Source organism: Trachypithecus francoisi, unplaced genomic scaffold, assembly GCF_009764315.1.
Source record: "Trachypithecus francoisi isolate TF-2019V2 unplaced genomic scaffold, Tfra_2.0 Lachesis_group3, whole genome shotgun sequence".
NCBI classification, from domain to species: Eukaryota; Metazoa; Chordata; class Mammalia; order Primates; family Cercopithecidae; genus Trachypithecus; species Trachypithecus francoisi.
In genome coordinates, this window is record NW_022681468.1 from 74,138,985 (window position 1) to 74,158,576 (window position 19,592).

The 19,592-nt window shown below is 38.8% G+C and overlaps 1 protein-coding gene across 6 annotated transcripts in view; it reads right to left on the reverse strand.

Annotated features, from left to right (window-relative positions):
• Positions 1 to 11,788: 11,788 nt before the first annotated feature.
• Positions 11,789 to 19,592, reverse strand: part of NUBPL (nucleotide binding protein like) — a 283,861-nt gene continuing 276,057 nt past the window's right edge. For all 6 annotated transcript variants that reach the window (XM_033188319.1, XM_033188321.1, XM_033188322.1 and 3 more), the window contains one exon: positions 11,789 to 13,925. In XM_033188319.1, the coding sequence (XP_033044210.1) occupies positions 13,863 to 13,925 (63 nt within the window). In that variant the 3' untranslated portion in view covers positions 11,789 to 13,862. The remainder of the gene's footprint in view (positions 13,926 to 19,592) is intronic.

The following is a 19,592-nucleotide window of genomic DNA, read 5'->3' on the forward strand; positions in this document are numbered from 1 at the left end:
CAGCACATCAAAAAGCTTATCCACCATGATCAAGTGGGCTTCATCCCTGGGATGCAAGGCTGGTTCAACATTCGCAAATCAATAAACGTAATCCAGCATATAAACAGAACCAAAGACAAGAACCACATGATTATCTCAATAGATGCAGAAAAGGCTTTTGACAAAATTCAACAGCCCTTTATGCTAAAAACGCTCAATAAATTCGGTATTGATGGAACGTACCTCAAAATAATAAGAGCTATTTACGACAAACCCACAGCTAATATCATACTGAATGGGCAAAAACTGGAAAAATTCCCTTTGAAAACTGGCACAAGACAGGGATGCCCTCTCTCACCACTCCTATTCAACATAGTGTTGGAAGTTCTGGCTAGGGCAATCAGGCAAGAGAAAGAAATCAAGGGTATCCAGTTAGGAAAAGAAGAAGTCAAATTGTCCCTGTTTGCAGATGACATGATTGTATATTTAGAAAACCCCATTGTCTCAGCCCAAAATCTCCTTAAGCTGATAAGCAACTTCAGCAAAGTCTCAGGATACAAAATTAATGTGCAAAAATCACAAGCATTCTTATACACCAGTAACAGACAAGCAGAGAGCCAAATCAGGAATCAACTTCCATTCACAATTGCTTCAAAGAGAATAAAATACCTAGGAATCCAGCTTACAAGGGATGTAAAGGACCTCTTCAAGGAGAACTACAAACCACTGCTCAGTGAAATCAAAGAGGACACAAACAAATGGAAGAACATACCATGCTCATGGATAGGAAGAATCAATATCGTGAAAATGGCCCTACTGCCCAAGGTTATTTATAGATTCAATGCCATCCCCATCAAGCTACCAATGACTTTCTTCACAGAATTGGAAAAAACTGCTTTAAAGTTCATATGGAACCAAAAAGAGCCCGCATTGCCAAGACAATCCTAGGTCAAAAGGACAAAGCTGGAGGCGTCACGCTACCTGACTTCAAACTATACTACAAGGCTACAGTAACCAAAACAGCATGGTACTGGTACCACAACAGAGAACTAGACCAATGGAACAGAACAGAGTCCTCAGAAATAATACCACACATCTACAGCCATCTGATCTTTGACAAACCTGAGAAAACAAGAAATGGGGAAAGGATTCCCTATTTAATAAATGGTGCTGGGAAAATTGGCTAGCCATAAGTAGAAAGCTGAAACTGGATCCTTTCCTTACCCCTTATACGAAAATTATTCAAGATGGATTAGAGACTTAAATGTTAGACCTAATACCATAAAAACCCTAGAAGAAAATCTAGGTAGTACCATTCAGGACATAGGCATGGGCAAGGACTTCATGTCTAAAACACCAAAAGCAACGGCAGCAAAAGCCAAAATTGACAAATGGGATCTAATAAACTAAAGAGCTTTTGCACAGCTAAAGAAACTACCATCAGAGTGAACAGGCAACCTACAGAATGGGAGAAAATTTTTGCAACCTACTCATCTGACAAAGGGCTAATATCCAGAATCTACAAAGAACTCAAACAAATATACAAGAAAAAAACAAACAACCCCATCAAAATGTGGGGAAAGGATATGAACAGACATTTCTCAAAAGAAGACATCCATACAGCCAACAGACACATGAAAAAATGCTCGTCATCACTCGCCATCAGAGAAATGCAAATCAAAACCACAATGAGATACCATCTCACACCAGTTAGAATGGCAATCATTAAGAAGTCAGGAAACAATAGATGTTGGAGAGGATGTGGAGAAATAGGAACACTTTTACACTGTTGGTGGGATTGTAAACTAGTTCAACCATTATGGAAAACAGTATGGCCATTCCTCAAGGATCTAGAACTAGATGTACCATATGACCCAGCCATCCCACTACTGGGTATATACCCAAAGGATTATAAATTATTCTACTACAAAGACACATGCACACGTATGTTTATTGCAGCACTATTCACAATAGCAAAGACTTGGAATCAACCCAAATGTCCATCTGTGACAGACTGGATTAAGAAAATGTGGCACATATACACCATGGAATACTATGCAGCCATCAAAAAGGATGAGTTTGCGTCCTTTGTAGGGACATGGATGCAGCTGGAAACCATCATTCTTAGCAAACTATCACAAGAAGAGAAAACCAAACACCGCATGTTCTCACTCATAGGTGGGAACTGAACAATGAGATCACTTGGACTCGGGAAGGGGAACATCACACACTGGGGCCTATCATGGGGAGGGGGGAGGAGGGAGGGATTGCATTGGGGAGTTATACATGATATAAACGTTATGCACATGTACCCTAGAACTTAAAGTATAATACAAAAAATAAATAAATAAAGAATCTCCACACTGTTTTCCATAGTGGCTGTACTAGTTTACATTCCCACCAGCAGTGTAGAAGTGTTCCCTGATCACCACATCCATGCCAACATCTACCGTTTTTTGCTTTTTTGACTATGGCCATTCTTGCAGGAGTAAGGTTGGTATTGCATTGTGGTTTTGATTTGCATTTCCCTGATCATTAGTGATGTTGAGCATTTTTTCATGTTTGTTGGCCATTTGTATATCTTCTTTTGAGAACTGCCTATTCATATCCTTAGCCCACTTTTTGATGTGATTGCTTTTTTCTTACTGATTTGTTTGAGTTAGCTGTAGATTCTGGATATTAGTCCTTTGTCAGTTGTAGAGATTGTGGAGATTTTCTCCCAGTCTGTGGGTTGTCTGTTTACTCTGCTGACTGTTCCTTTTGCCATCCAAAAGCTCTTTAATTAGGTCCCAACTATTTACTTTGTTTTTATTGCATTTGCTTTTGGGTTCTTGGTCACGAAATCCTTGCCTAACCCAATGTCTAGAAGGGTTTTTCCAATGTTATCTTCCAGAGTTTTTATAGTTTCAGGTCTTAAAGTCCTTATTCCATCTTAAGTTGATTTTTGTATAAGGTAAGAGATGAAGATCCAGTTTCATTTACCTACATGTGGCTAGCCAATTATCCCAGGACCATTTGTTGAAAAGGGTGTCCTTTCCCCACTTTATGTTTTTGTATGTTTTGTCAAAGATCAGCTGGCTATAAGTATTTGGGTCTATTTCTGGGTTTTCTAGTCTATGTGCCTATTTTTATACCTATACCATGCCGTTTTGGTGACCATGGCCTTACAGTATAGTTTGAAATCACATAGTGTGATGCCTCCAGATTTGTTCTTTTTGCTTAGTCTTGCTTCGGGTATGCAAGCTCTTTTTAGGTTCCATATGAATTTTAGAATTGTTTTTTCTAATTCTGTGAAGAATTATGGTGGTATTTTGATGGGGATTGCACTGAATTTGTAGATTGCTTTTGGCAGTATGGTCATTTTTACAATATTGATTCTACCTATCCATGAGCATGGGATGTGTTTCCATTTGTTTGTGTCATCTATGATTTCTTTCTGCAGTGTTTTGTAGTTTTCCTTGTAGAGGTCTTTTGCCTCCTTGGTTAGGCGTATTCCTAAGTATTTTGTTTGTTTGTTTGTTTGTTTTGCAGCTATTGTAAAAGGGGTTGAGTTCTTGACTTGATTCTCCACTTGGTCACTGTTGGTGTACACAAGAGCAACTAATTTGTGTACATTAATCTTGTATCTGGAAACTTTGCTGAATTCTTTTCTCAGCTCAAGGAGCTTTCTGGAGGAGTCTTTAGGATTTTCGAGGTAAACAATCATCAACAGTGACAGTTTGACTTCCTCTTTACTGATTTCAGTGCCCTTTCTTTCTTTCTCTTGTCGGATTGCTTTGGCTAGGACTTCCAGTACTACATTGAAGAGGAGTGGTGAGAGTGGGCATCCTCATCTTGTTCCAGTTCTCGGAGGGAATGCTTTCAACTTTTCCCTATTCAGTATTGTGTTGGCTGTGGATTTGTCACAGATGGTTTCTATTACATTGAGGTATGTCCCTTGTATGTCGATTTTGCTGAGTTTTAATCATAAAGGGATGCTGGATTCTGTCTAATTTTTTTCTGCATCTATTGAGATGATCATATGATTTTTGTTTTTCATTCTGTTTACGTGGTGTGTCACATTTATTGACTTGCATATGTTAAACCATCTCTGCATCCCTGGTATGAAACTCACTTGATCAGGGTGGATTATCTTTTTGATATGTTGTTGGATTTGGTTAGCTAGTATTTTGTTAAGGATTTCAGCATCTATGTTCATCAAGGAGAGTGGCCTGTAGTTTTCTTTTTTGGTTATGTCCTTTCCTGGTTTTGGTATTAGGGTGATACTGGCTTCATAGAATGAATTAGGGAGGATCCCCTCTTTCTCTATCTTGCAGAATAGTGAGAAAAGGAAAGGTACCAATTCTTTGAATGTCTGGTAGAATTTTGCTGTGAATCCATCTGGTCCTGGATTTTTTTAATTGGTAATTTTTAAATTACCACTTCAATCTCACTGCTTGTTATTGGTCTACTCAGGGTATCTAATTCTTCCTGATTTAAGCTAGGAGGGTTGTATTTTTCCAGGAATTTTTACATCTCTTCTAGGTTTTCTAGTTTATGTGCATAAAGCTGTTCATGGTAGCCTTGAATAATCCTTTGTATTTCAATGGTGTCAGTTGTAATATCTCCCAATTTGTTTCTTAATGAGGTTATTTGGATTTTCTCTCGTTTTCTTGGTTAATCTTGCTAATAGTCTTTCAATTTTATGTATCTTTTCAAAGAACCAGATTTTTGTTTCAGTTATCTTTTGTATTGTTTTTTTGTTTCAATTTCATTTAGCTCTGCTCTGATCTTGGTTATTTCCTTTCTTCTGCTGGGTTTGGGTTTGATTTGTTCTTGTTTCTCTAGTTCCTTGAGGTCTGATCTTAGAATGTCAGTTTGTGATCTTTCAGTCTTTTTGATGTAGGCATTTAGAGCTATGGACTTTCCTCTCAGCACCGCCTTTGCTGTATCCCAGAGCAAAGGTTGTATCATTACTGTTGTTCAGTTTGAAGAATTTTTAAATTTCCATCTTGATTTCGTTTTTGACCCAATAATTATTCAGAAGCAGTTTATTTAATTTCCATATATTTGCACGGTTTTGAAGGTTCCTTTTGGATTTGATTTCCAGTTTTATTGCACTGTGGTCTGAGAGAGTGACTGACAAAATTTCAATTTTCTTAAATTTATTGAAGCTCGTTTTATGGCCTCTATCTTGGAAAAAGTTCCATGAGCCATTAAATAGAATGTGTATTCTGCAGTTGTTGGAAGAAATGTTCTGTATATATCTGTTAAATCCATTTGTTCCAAGGTATAGTTTAAATCCATTGCTTTTTGTTGACTTTCTACCTTGATGACCTGGCTAGTGCTTTCCATGGAATAATGAAGTCCCTCACTATTATTGTGTTGCTGTCAATCTCATTTCTTAGGTCTATTGGTAATTGTTTTGTAAATTTGGGAGCTCCAGTGTTAGGTGCAGATATGTTTAGGATTGTGAAATTTTCCTATTGCACAATGCCTTTTACCATTATATAATGTCCCTCTTTGTCTCTTTTAACTGCTGTTGCTTTAAAGTTTGTTTTGTCTGACATAAGAATAGCTACCTCTGCTCACTTCTGGTATCCATTTGCATGAAATGCCTTTTTCCACCCCTTTACTTTATGTGAGTCCTTATGTGTTAGGTGAGTCTCTTGAAGGCAGCATACAGTTGGCTGGTGAGTTCTTATCCATACTGCAGTTCTATATCTTTTAAGTGGAGCATTTAGGCCACTTACATTCAATGTTAGTATTGAGATGTGGGGTACCATTCCATTCATCATGCTATTTGTTGTCTGTGTACCTTGTTTCTGTTGTTTGTTTCTGCTTTTTACCTTGTAGTTTTGTTTTATAGATCCTTGAGATTTATGCTTTAAAGAGGTTCTGTTTTGATGTGTTTCCAGGATTTGTTTCAATATTTAGAGCTCCTTTTAGCAGTTTGTGTAGAGGTGGCTTGGTAGTGGCAAATTCTCTCAGCATTTGTTTGTCTGAAAAAGACTAACTTTCCTTTATATATGATGCTTAGTTCTGCTAGATACAAAATTCTTGGCTAATTGTTTTGTTTGAGGAGGCTGAAATAGGGCCCCAATCCCTTCTAGCTTGTATGGTTTCTTCTGAGAAATCTGCTGTTAATCTGATAGATTTTCCTTTATAGGTTACCTGTTGCTTTTGTCTCACAGCTCTTAAGATTCCTTCATCTGAACTTTAGCTAAAGTGATGACAATGTGCCTAAGTGATGATCTTTCTGCAATGAATTTCCCAGGTGTTCTTTGTGCTTCCTGTATTGGGATGTCTAGGTCTCTAGCAAGGGCTGGGGACGTTTTCCTCAATTATTCCCCCAAATATGTTTTCCAAACTGATTTTTCTTCTTCCTCAGGAACACTGATTATTCTTAGTTTTGGTCGTTTAACATAATCTCAGACTTCTTGGAGGCTTTGTTCATGTTTTCTTATTCTTTTGTCTTTGTCTTTGTTGAACTGGGTTAATTCAAAGACCTTGTCTTTGAGCTCTGAATTTCTTTCTTCTGCTTGTTCAATTCTATGGCTGAGACTTTCCAGAGCATTTTGCATTTCTTTAAGTGTGTCTAAATTTTCCTAAAGTTTTGATTGTTTTTTTCTTTATGCTACCTATTTCCTTGAATAATTCTCCCGTCACTTCTTGTACTGATTTTTGAATTTCCTTGCATTGGGCTTCACCTTTCTCTGGTGCCTTCCTGATTAGCTTAATAACTAACCTCCTGAATTCTTTTACAGGTAAATCAGGAATTTCTTCTTGGTTTGGATCCACTGCTGGTGGACGAGTGTGATTTTGGGGAGGTGTTAAAGAGCCTTTTTTTGTCATATTACCAGAGTTAGTTTTCTGGTTCCTTCTTATTTGGGTAGGCTCTATCAGAGGGAAGGTCTAGGGCTGAAGGCTGTTCAGATTATTTTGTCCTACAGTGTGTTCCCTTGATGTAGTACTCTCTCCCTTTTCCTATGGATATGGCTTCCTGTGAGCCGAGCTGCAGTGATTGTTATCTCTCTTCTGGGTCTAGCCACCCAGCAAGTCAACCCAGCTCCAGGCTGGTACTGGGGGGTTATCTGTGTAGAGTCCTGTGAAGTGAACCATCTATTGGTCTCTCAGCCATGGATGCCAGTTTCTGTTCCAGTGGAGGTGGCGGGGGGTGGGGTGAAATAGACTCTCTGAGGGTTCTTAGCTTTGGTGGTTTAATGTTATATATTTGTGCTGGTTGGCCTCCTGCTGGGAGATGGCACTTCCCAGAGAGCATCAGCTGTGGTACTATGGAGAGGAACTGGCAATGGGTGGGGCTCTAGAACTCCCAAGAGTATATGTCCTTTGCCTTCAGCTAACAGGGTAGATAGGGAAGGCCCATCAAGTTGGGGCAGGGCTAGGCGTGTCTGAGCTCAGACTCTCCTTGGACAGGTCTCGCTGCGGCTGCTATGGGGGATGGGGGCAAGGTTCCCAGGTCAGTGGAGTTGTGTACTAGGAGGATTATGGCTGGCTTCTACTGAGTCATGTAGGTTGTCAGGGAGGTAGGGGAAAGCCGGCAGTCACAAGCCTCACCCAGCTCCCACGCAATCCAAATGGCCAGTCTCACTCCTGCTGTGCCCCCACCACCTCCCCCACTGGCAACAGCCATGAGTCTGTTTCCAGGCAGTGGATGAACAGGGCTTGAGAACTTGCCTTGGGCTACCTGCCCCTAAGCTGAGAAAGAAAAGGGCTTGGCTCTTCCCCTACCTGTGGAGTCTGCACACCAGATTCATGCCCTCCCCTGAGTTATGGCCAGGAGGCTTCTTGCCCAGGTCAAATTGTTTCAAAGTTCATCTGGAGATTCCCTTCTCCCTGTGGCGTCTTCCCTTGTGCCTCTGGCTGCCCTCCCGATGGATCTCTGTGGTGCCAGGCAGGAATGACTTGCTTGGGGACCCAGTGAACTCCAAGCACCTTTCCTGCTGCTTGGTCTACCCCTGTATTTTGCTTGGCTCTCTAAATTGACTCAGTTCCAGGTAAGGTTGGAGACTTCTCCCTCAAACAGACCTTCCGTTTCCCCAGTGAGGGTATGTGTTCAGGAGAGGAGGATCTCTCTTTCCCACTTCCGCAGTTGGGGCACTTACAATATTAAGGATGTCTCCTGGGTCTTGCAGGAGCAGTTGCTTCCTTCAGAGGGTCTGTGGGTCTTACTGCAACTCCTGGTTTGTTCTTGCAGTCATTCTGGAGCTAAAATTCACAATGTGAGCCTCTGCACACTGCTCTGTCTGAGTCGGAGGTGCAATCTAGTCCTGCCTCCTATCCGTCATGATGATCTTCCATTCAGGACATTCCCATTCACCTTTTGATGCATACTGGAGTTGTTTCCAGCTTTTGGATATTATAAACAAAGCTGACAGGAACATGTGTGTAAGTCTTCATGCAGATATGTGTCTCTTTCATCTTGGGTAAATATCTAGAAGCATAATATTTAACTATAGGGTATGTGCATCTTTAACTCTTTAAGAGTGTAACAGAGCCAGGCATGGTGGCTCATGCTTGTAATCCTAACACTTTGGGATGCCAAGGTGAGAGACCTGCATGAGACCAGGAGTTCAAAAACAGCCTGGGAAACACAGAGAGACCCTGTGTCCAAAAAGAAAAAAAACCAAAAAAACAAAAACAAACAAACAAAAAAGCATGCCAGAATGTTTCCAAAGTGGTATTATTTTACATTCCCATTCCCCACCAACAGGTTATGAGCTTGCCAGTGGATCCACATCGTCTTCAGCACTTGGTATTGCCAATCTTTTTAATCGTAGCAATTTTAGTGGCTTTGTAGTGGTATCCCATTGTGGTTTTAATTTGCATCTCCCTAATGACTAAAAACATTAAGCACTTTCATGTCATTTGTCAGTGATATCTCTTCTTTCGTGAAGTGTCTATTCAAATCCTTTGCCCATTTTAAATTGGTTTGTCTTATTAATCAGTTGTAAGTATTCTTTGTATATTTTAAACTCTTCATCAGACATGTTTCACAAATGTTTTCTCCTAGTCTATAAATTGCCTTTTCATTTTCTTAACTGTGTCTTTCAAACAGCTAGGTTTTAGCTTTGATGAAATACAAGTTATCTACTTTTTATGTTATTGTTTAATTGGGATTTTTGTGTCTTATTTTTGCATAACTCTAGATCATAAAGATTTTTCTCTATGTTTTTCTTTTAGATGTGTCATAGTTTTAGATATAATATTTAGGTCTATGATCCATTTTGATGTGTTTTTAGATCTAGAAGGAGGCAAGGTTTATTTCTTTGTAAAAATATGTCTCATCGTTCAAGCACAAGTACTGAAAAGTCATCCATTCTCCACTGAATTGCTTTGGCACCTTTGTTGAAAATCAAGTTATTATATCTGTGTATGTCTGTTTCTGAACTCTGTCCCATGGATCTGTATTTCTATCTTTACACCAATACCACATTGCCTTGATTATTGTAGCTTTATAACAAGTCTTCAGGCTGGGCACAGTGGCTCACGCCTGTAATCTCAGCACTTCAGGAGGCTGAGGTGGGCAGATCACGAGGTCAAGAGATCAAGACTTTCCTGGCCAAAACAGTGAAACCCCGTTTCCACTAAAAATACAAAAATTAGCTGGGCATGGTGGTGCATGCCTGTAGTCCTAGCTGCTCAGGAGGTTGAGGCAAGAGAATCGCTTGAACCCAGGAGGCGGAGGTTGCAGTGAGCCAAGATTGCGCCATTGCACCCCAGCCTGACGACAGAGTGAGACTCCATCTCAAAAAATAAGAAACAAAATAAGACTTCAAATCAGGTGGTGTAAGTTCCCAAACTTTAATCTTTTTTGTTCAAAATAATTTAGCTATTCTGGACACTCTAGTTCGATGAAAATGTTAGAATCAAGTTGTCAGTTTGAGTTTTGTTGGATTTTGACAGAAATCACATTGGATATAGATCAGTTTGGGAGAATAGATATTTTAAACATGTTGAATCTTGCAAACCTTGAACATGGTATGTCTCACCACCTAAATGTTTTCTTTGATTTCCTTCATTAATGTTTTGTAGTTGTCAGCATAACAGATCTTTTACATATCTTATTATATTTACGTGTAAATATTTCATGGTTTTGGGGTGCTATTATTAATCAAACTTTTTTCATTCAATTTCTAATTGCTTATTGCTAGTATGCAGAAATAAAATTGGTTTTGTATGTTGACCTTGCATACTGCATCTCTGCCAAATCCATTTATTAGTTCTAGCTGCTTTTTTGTATATATTATTTGGACTGTTCTCCATAGACAATCAATCTGTCTGTGAACAGAGATGGTTTTATTTCTTCCTTTCTAATCTATATGCCTTTATTTCTTTTTCTATTGCACTAGGAAAGACCTTAGGTATGATAACGAATAAAATGGTGAGCTTGGACAAGCTTGCAGTGGGTCTTTCACCATTAGCAATGATGTTAGCTGTAGTTCTCTGTAGATGCCTTTTATTAAGTTGAAAAAGTTGTTTTCTATTTCTAGTTTGCTGATAATTCTTATTGCACATGAATGTTCAGTTTTGTTATATGCTTGGTTTATATCTATTCAAATAAATATCCTTTTTTTCCTTTAGTCTGTTTTGTTTTACTGTTTCTTCTTGAATCCGCCATGCTTTGATTGATGTTCAATTGTTGAACCAACCTTGCATTCCCAGGAAAATGACCTCATAGTCATATGTATTATCCTTTTTATATAATGCTGGATTCAACAAGGTAAGATTTGTTGAAGAATTTTGTGTCTATGTTTATAACGAACATTTGTCTGTACTCCTCTTGTATTGTCTTTGTTTGGTTTGCATATTAGGGTAATGCTGGCTTCACAGAATGAGTTGGAAAGTGCCCCCTCCTATTTTCTGGTAAAGTTTGTGTAGAACTGGTATTATTCCTCCTTCAATGTTGGGTAGATTTTGACAGTACAGGCATCTGGGAATAGAGTTTTCTTTGTTGGTTCTTAACACAAATTATATTTTTAAAAGTAATTTATGACTACTCAGGTTATCTATTCCTTAAGTGAGCTTTGGTAGTTTCTTTGAAAGCATTTGTCTATTTCATCTAAGTCTTCAATTTTATGGGCATAAAGTTGTTTGTAATCATTCTTACTGTCCTTTTCATGTCTCTAATGATGTCTCCTTTTCATTCCTGATTTGTTGATTTATGTGATCTTTCTGTCTTAATAAGCCTGGCTAAAGGTTTGTCAATTTTGTTCATCTTTTCAAAATGTCAAGTCTTTTAATTACACTCTATTGAGATGTGAAGAATGGAAAATAAGTATCACTCCTTAACAAACTTCACTCTACCTTTGGAGTTGGCAACAAAATTTTAGAATAAGCTTAGTTCTTCTTTTATAGCTACTGTTCCTCCCTGTCTAAACCTGCATATATACTCCAACCACCATTTGTTTCAGCAGACTTCCTTGAAGCATCTGCAGAAACAGTCAAATGAAGGAGAAGAGGGCAGGGAATTTCACATGTGGATCTTCTCTCGGTCATGTATGTATGAGTAAAGACTATCTTTCTCATTTCCCCATGATATGTATTAAATGATGACATATAACTTTAAGTCATTCTTTTTCTGGATAAAGTTAAGTTTGGTTTAAGTATTTTTGTATTCACAAGTGCTCAGTGATCATATGTATTTTCCTCTTCCTCAATAAACAATAAACACACAAATAAATATCTGAAACTTTAAGTCATTACTTCCCTCTCAGAGTGATATGATGGCAGTGTGTCCACAGATAATTTTATTCATGATATTAATTAGTGTAATTTGGTCCAGTAAATTTCAGTTCAGATATAGCAGTCTGTGTTTTTTAACTTTTATTTTTATTTTGAGATCATTGTAGATTTACATGCAGTTGAAAGAAATAATACAGAGATTCCATGTGCCCTTCACCCAATTTCCCCCAGTGGTAACATCTTGCAAGACTATAGCACAATATCACAACTGGGATATTGACATTGGCAGTTGTGATACATAACATTTCCATCATTACAAGGATCCCTCATGTTTCTCACAGGCACACCCAATTCTCTCCCATCCTCACCCCCTCCTTAACACAGCCACCACTAATCTGTTCTCCATTTCTATAATATTATGTCACTTCAAGAATGTTATATAAATTGAATCTTTTGGTACAAAACCTTTTTAAATTGACTTTTTTCATTCAGCGTAATTCTCTGGAATTATAAGTTGCTGCATGTACCCATAGTTTGTTCTTTTTCATTGCTGAGTAGTATTCATGGTATGAATGTACCATGGCTTGTTTAACCATTCATCCAATGAAGAAAATCTGGGTTGTTTTTCGTTATTACATATAAAGTTGCAATAAACATCAATCTACATGTTTTTGTGTGAAAACATGCTTATAATAGTGTGAAACTCTATGCTTAATTTTCTGGTTGATAACTATACAGCAACGATGTCAAGGCATTTGCCAAAAGTGACAGACCACTTCTTTATAAATGCCAATTATCTAATGGCTCACTCTTAATAATGGCTCACTCTTATCAGTACTTTCAGCTTTAAAACTGTCTGCTACCCGACTTTGAAAAGTCATTGACTCTATCTCTTTGGGCTTCAATTAGACAAGATAAATGTTTTTTAAAATGTATTATTTGAAATGTGAACTCCATGCAATGCTCTTAAAAAGGCAGGGGGTGGATTTCATGGCCAAAAAAAGTTTGAGGAAATGCTAAATATTGCATCTCCCCCACTTTTTAAAAATTTTATTCATTTATTTATTTATTTTTTTGAGATGGAGTCTCACTTCATCGACCAGGCTGGATTGCAGTGGCACAATCTCTGCTCACTGCAACCTCTGCCTCCCGGGTTGAAGTGATTCTCCTGCCTCAGCCTCTAGAGTAGCTGGGATTACAGGTGTATGCCACCACGCCCAGCTAATCTTTATTTTTAGTAGAGATGGGGTTTCACCATGTCAGTCAGGCTGGTCTCAAACTCCTGACTTCATGATCCACCCGCCTCAACCTCCCAAAGTGCTGGGATTACAGGCGTGAGCCACTGTGCCCAGCTGCCCACCCCCCCATTTTTATTTAACAAAAGCACATTGGTGTACAAAACGATGAACCTAATATTGAATAACTCAAGTTCAAATCCAAGCTCCATCACTTGCTAGATACAGTAACCCTCAGCAAGACACTCAAGGTTGAGTGTCTTCAAATTATATCTCAAATTACTTATCTGTAAAATGGAGATAATAGTACCCACTCACACAAATGGAAGAATAATTATAATTAACTTGTTAAATGTTAGCTATTACTATTACTGCTATCATTATCAGAATCATCATCAACATCATAATGCTCTTATTAAAAATACATATGTTCAGGCTCCACTCCTAGAGACTGAGATTCATTAAGCATGGGGTACGGTGTGATCCAGATGAAGAAGCAGAGGTTCATATTAAGAACATATCCAAGATAGTACTAAAGACAGGATTCAAAGACAGTCCAAATTGCCTGGTGAGGAGGTGTAATACTTATGCCCATACACAAATTTAGTATATAATTTAAATTACTAACTCTGTGGTCCTGTAAAAAGTGTACAGTTGTCTCCCAAAATGGACTTGTAACATCATAAACTCATGATTCCTAAAGGGGTAATTCAATAAAATAAAATGCAGTTCTTTGCAGGTGGTATACACCAGCTTTCAAAAAATTCCTAAATATAGTAGTTAACATTGATACATCAAAGTTTTGTGAATCTTAGCTTATCAAATCAGATCTGAAGTCAGTATTTCCTTAGAAATAAAACAGTTATGATTTCTATTATTTCTGTAGGTTCCATCACCACATTGCTGATTTCCAAAGGTCCTCTTAATGTCAGTACCAGGCAAATTTCCAGGACACTTGGGGAATCATTCTGAAGGTGATGGCAATCTTCTTACCACTTCCACAGCAATCCTCAAGTAAGCTTTGGCCTGGAAAAGAACAAATTTATTTGCTCTGTATTTCTCTTCAGCAGACACTGAATGACTCATCAACTGTTTGTCATAGAAGCCCACTGTATTTGATAGTAAAAAGGCTGAGTGAGATGAGGAAATTCAGTACTGAGAAGATAATGCTGTGTACATTGCAGATGGCACAAGGAAGAAAGACTTTTAGATTATTTGGAGGGTAATTATTTGGAAGGTGACTCTCTGAAATAATATTCAGTACCAGAAATTACTGTTTTTAAAATTCTAATTCTGGTGTCAGCAAACTAGCAACCCACTCTAGTTGTAGAGAAATTACACCTTTTTGCTCTGAAAAATTGATATCTTGAGTTAGAGACTGCCAAAACGTCTTTAGCATAAGAGCTGTTAGTCATTTTAAGGAGGACTGTTTATTACCATGTTGCAGTTTATCTTAGGAAAGCGTTTTCTTCATCTCCCCGAGAATGGTGTGCAACCTCAGCACCAAGCACCTATAGGCTCTTTCACCTGGTAAATTTTGGATATCATGCCAAAAATCCTGGTTCCACTGTTACACTCTTTATGTCTGGGATCCCAGTGTCATGGGACACTAAGAGCAGCTCTTAAGCCACGGAGTGGGCCACAAGCTAACCTAATGCCTGAATGGTAATGATACTTGCATTTTAAGAGTTCCATTAAGTAAATGTAATGCAAAATTATTTATATCTTATACCTTATTCATAAAAAGTAACCATAGAACACAATAGTAAAATTTTCTAAAACCATTAATTTCTACATTGATAAGTGACATGGTTTGGCTGTGTCCCCACCCAAATCTCATCTTGAATTGTAACTCCCACAATTCCCATGTGTTGTGGAAAGAAGCTGGCGGGAGGTGATTGAATCATGGGGGTAGGTCTTTCCCATGCTGGCCTTGTGATAACAAGTCTCACGAGATCTGATAGCTTTAAAAACAGGAGGCTCTCTTCACAAGCTTTTTGCCTGCCACCATCCATGTAAGACGTGACTTGTTCCTCCTTGCCTTTCACCTTCCTCCATGATTATGAGGCCTCCCTAGCCACATGGAATTGTAAGTCCAATAAAACTCTTTCTTTTGTAAACTGCCCAGTCTCTGGTATGTCTTTAATCAGCAGTGTGAAAACAAACTATTTACAGTAAATTGGTACCAGTAGAGTGTGGCGTTGCTGAAAAGATACCTGAAAATGTGGAAGTGACTTTGGAACTGGGTGACAGGCAGCTGTTGGAACAGTTTGGAGGGCTCAGAAGAAGACAGGAAAATATGGGAAAGTTTGGAATTTCCTAGAGACTTGAGTGGCTTTGACAAAAATGCTGTTAGTGATATGAACAATAAGGTCCAGGCTGAGATGGTCTCAGATGGAGATGAGGAAGTTGTTGGCAACTGAAGCAAAGGTGACTCTTGTTATGTTTTATCAAAGAGACTGGTGGCATTTTGTCCCTGCCCTAGAGATTTGTGGAACTTTGAATTTGAGAGATGATTTAGGGTATCTGGCAGAAGAAATTTCTAAGCAGCAAAGCATTCAAGAGGTGACTTGGGTGCTGTTAAAGGCATTCGGTTTTATAAGGGAAGCAGAGCATAAAGATTCAGAAAATTTGCAGCTTGACACTGTGATAGGAATAGAAAATCCCATTTCCTGAGGAGAAATTCAAGCCTGTTGCAGAAATTTGCATAAATAACGAGGAGCCAAATGTTAATCCCCAAGACAATGGGGAAAATGTCTCCAGGGCATGTCAGAGGTCTTCATGGCAGCCTCTCCCATCACAGATCTGGAGGCCTAGGAGGAAAATTTAATTTTTGTGGGCTGGGTCCAGGGTCCCTGTGTTATGTGCAGACTAGGGACTTGGGGTCCTGCTTCTCAAATGCTCCAGCCATGGCTGAAAGGGGCCAACAAAGAGCTCAGGTGGTGGCTTCAGAGGGTGGAAGCCTCAAGTCTTGGCAGCTTCCACATGGTGTTGCGCCTGTGGGTGCACAGAAATCAAGAATTGAGGTTTGGGAACCTCCACCTAGATTTCAGATGTATGGAAATACCTGGATGCCCAGGAAGAAGTTTGCTGTAGGGGTGAGGTCCTTATGAAGAACCTCTGCTAGGGCAGTGCAGAAGAGAAATGTGGGGTCAGAGCCCCCACACAGAGTACCTATTGGGGCACTGCCTAGTGGAGTTGTGAGAAGACAGTCACCATCCTCCAGACCCCACAATGGTAGATCCACTGACAACTTGCACCCTGTGCCTGAAAAAGCTGCAGAAACTCAACGCCAGCCTATGAAGGCAGCCAGGAAGGAGGCTATACCCTGCAAACCTACAGGGGCAAAGATACCCAAGACTATGGGAACCTACCTCTTGCATCAGCGTGACCTAGATGTAAGACATGGAGTCAAAGGAGATAATTTTGGAGCTTTAAGATTTGACTGCCCCACCAGATTTCAGATTTGCATGGGGCCCGTAGCCCCTTTGTTTTGGCCAATTTCTCTCATTTAGAACAGCTGTATTTATCCAATGCCTGTACCCCACTGTATCTAGGAAGTAACTAACTTGCTTTTGATTTTACAGGCTCATAGGTGAAAGGGACTTGCCTTGCCTCAGATAAGACTTTGAACTGTGGACATTTGAGTTAATGCTGAAATGAGTTAAGACTTTCAGGGACTGTTGGGAAGGCATGATTGGGTTTGAAATGTGAGGACACATGATTTGGGAGGGGCTGGGGTGGAATGATACGGTTTGGCTGTGTCCCCACCCAAATCTCATCTTGACTTGTAACTCCCACAATTCCCATATGTCAAGGGAAGAACCTGGTGGGAGGTGATTGAATCATGGGGTGGGTCTTTCCCATGCTGTTCTCGTAATAGTGAATCTCATGAGATCTGATAGCTTAAAAATGGGAGTCTACCTGCAAAAGCTCTCTTTTTGCCTGCCGCCATCCATATAAGACAGGACTTGTTCCTCCTTGCCATTCACTTTCCTCCATGATTGCGAGGCCTCCCTTGTCACATGGAACTGTAAGTCCAATAAAACTCTTTCTTTTGTAAACTGCCCAGTCTTTATCAGCAGTGTGAAAACAAACTAATAAAATAATATACTCACAGTTATATATTTATATACAACTACTAAAGATAGTAGCTAAGACTTACTGAGTACTTAATATTTGCCAAGTGTTATTTATCTTCACAGTTACTCTGCGGGTAAATTCTATCATTATCCCGACTGCACAGATAAGGAAAAATCCAGAAAGGTAAACAATTTTGTCGAAAACAATAATGGCTAGTAGGAGATGAGCTGGGCTTTGAACCTAAGCTGACCAATTCCCAGACTCTGCATAGTAAAAAGAGATGTTTGTGGTCTATTTGCCCTGACTCGATGAAGTGCTTTAAGAGTCTTTCACATGTCTTCATTTTTAAAGACTACACTTGAGCCCTAATAGCTAAATCATGATTTATTTTGCCAGAAAAGTATTAAAAGTCATTTTAAGAAAGTCCTTTAAAAAAAATCTAAAAACATGAATAAGGCTTTAAATGTTTTTGCTGAGTACCTACTATACCAAATACTTAATGTAAATAATCTCACTTAGACATGTAAAACAAGCATCATCAGCTCAACTTGGATGATGAAACCAGGAGTTGTTTGCTCAAGGTCATGAAATCAGGCTGGAAAACCTTCAAACCTGGGTCCAACTGACTCTAAAGTCCAGCTTTTTCCACTATACCACATGTTAAACAGTAAACTCAAATGCAAGTAATTATAATCATAAAACATAGTCTAAAAATGGTTTCTTCTCTGCTGTAGTTAATAGAAACAAGTTTTTGATTATAAATGTAAATAACATCTACTTATAAAGAAAGGTTTCTCTCAAATCAAATGTGCTGATTTTCACTCATACATCTTTATAAATACCTTTTATCTCCTAGTAGCTTTTCTAGGTACTTATGCCTAATATTTTGTGATGAAAATTTAAAGTTAACTAAAGCAAGACGATACAAGGCCATCATTCTGTAATCTTTTAGTGTTTAGCTACATTAAATTAGAGACATAAACCTATCAGAATACAAAAAAAAACTGAATGATTCCAGAATAATCAAATTGACTACATTTAACCTTTCCTTTTTAATGGACTATCTCCAAACTTAGATTTCTAATATATCACATTCTAAGTAATAGATTGTCAGTTGCTGAGAAACCACTAAAAGTGCTTAGTTTAACAGTTTGAATTTCTCAAAAACTGTTGAGGCTAAATTTTTCAGCCAGTGCAGTATTATTTCAAGTAACACATTTTGGTTCGTATTGCATACAAGGCATCATGTTGTGAAATCTGTGGTATGTAATGACATAAAAGAGAGGCAGAACAGTTCACTGGTGAAGAGTTGGGGCCTTGAAGTCAGACAGCCATGGTTTAGAATCTTGGCTTTATTACTTATAAGCTGTGCAGTTTTGGGCAAGTTACTTAATCCTTCTAGGCTCAGTTTCTGTATCTGTAAACTGCTTATAATAATTATATCTAGCTCAAAGCATTTTGGGAGTATTAAGTGAGAATACGGCATGTAGCCGGGCGCGGTGGCTCAAGCCTGTAATCCCAGCACTTTGGGAGGCCGAGACGGGCGGATCACGAGGTCAGGAGATCGAGACCATCCTGGCTAACACGGTGAAACCCCGTCTCTACTAAAAAATACAAAAAACTAGCCGGGCGACGTGGCGGGCTCCTGTAGTCCCAGCTACTTGGGAGGCTGAGGCAGGAGAATGGCGTAAACCCAGGAGGCGGGGCTTGCAGTGAGCTGAGATCCGGCCACTGCACTCCAGCCTGGGCGGCAGAGCGAGACTCCGTCTCAAAAAAAAAAAAAAAAAGAGAATACGGCATGTGAATTGTTAGCACAGAGGAAGCATATAATAAATATTTGTAGCTGCTGTTATTATCATTATACTCTCAAGAAATTTACAGTCTCATTGAAGAGCTCATATGAACATGTCCTTTGGGCACTGTTCCCACCTGAGGAATAATTAAATCAAATCCCTTTCTTTTGTTTAATCCATAACTAGCAAAAAAGTCACACACACACATATCATATATAAAGGATACAACTGAGGTAACTCAAACTATTAATACTCTCTTCTTTCATCAACTCTACACAGACTAACCCTTTTCTCCTGTTCAAGATATTTTTGTTAGGTCATCTAGAGGCACAGATAATACAGTTGGACCCTATTGTCTGCTATGCCATTAACTAGCAACAGGGAATGAATGGTAACCAAAGTGCACAAAGGTTTTTTCCTTTGTCTTTGTTTTTAAATATTTGAAGTCCTAACTTATCATACACAGTCATTTCATATTAAGATTGTGAGGTGATAATTTAGAAATTATAAGAAAATAAAGTTTCCACTAACATTTGAAAGTCTTTACCAGGAATATGTTATAGCACATCTTTCTGTAGCTAATATTCTTACTTGATAAAAAGGATAAAACCACAATGCTGTCAGTTAATCACAGGTCCATTCCTTGTATTCTGGTCTTAATAAAGAGCAGAAGGCAGTTTTAATTGTATCAACAATATTAATCATACCAGCATACGGGGATGGTATTGAATTTAGGGGTTCTGAATTCTAAATATTGCCTTCTTACCCCTCCTCTATTGTTTTCTCTGGCTACTTTACACTACTTACATTTGGAGTC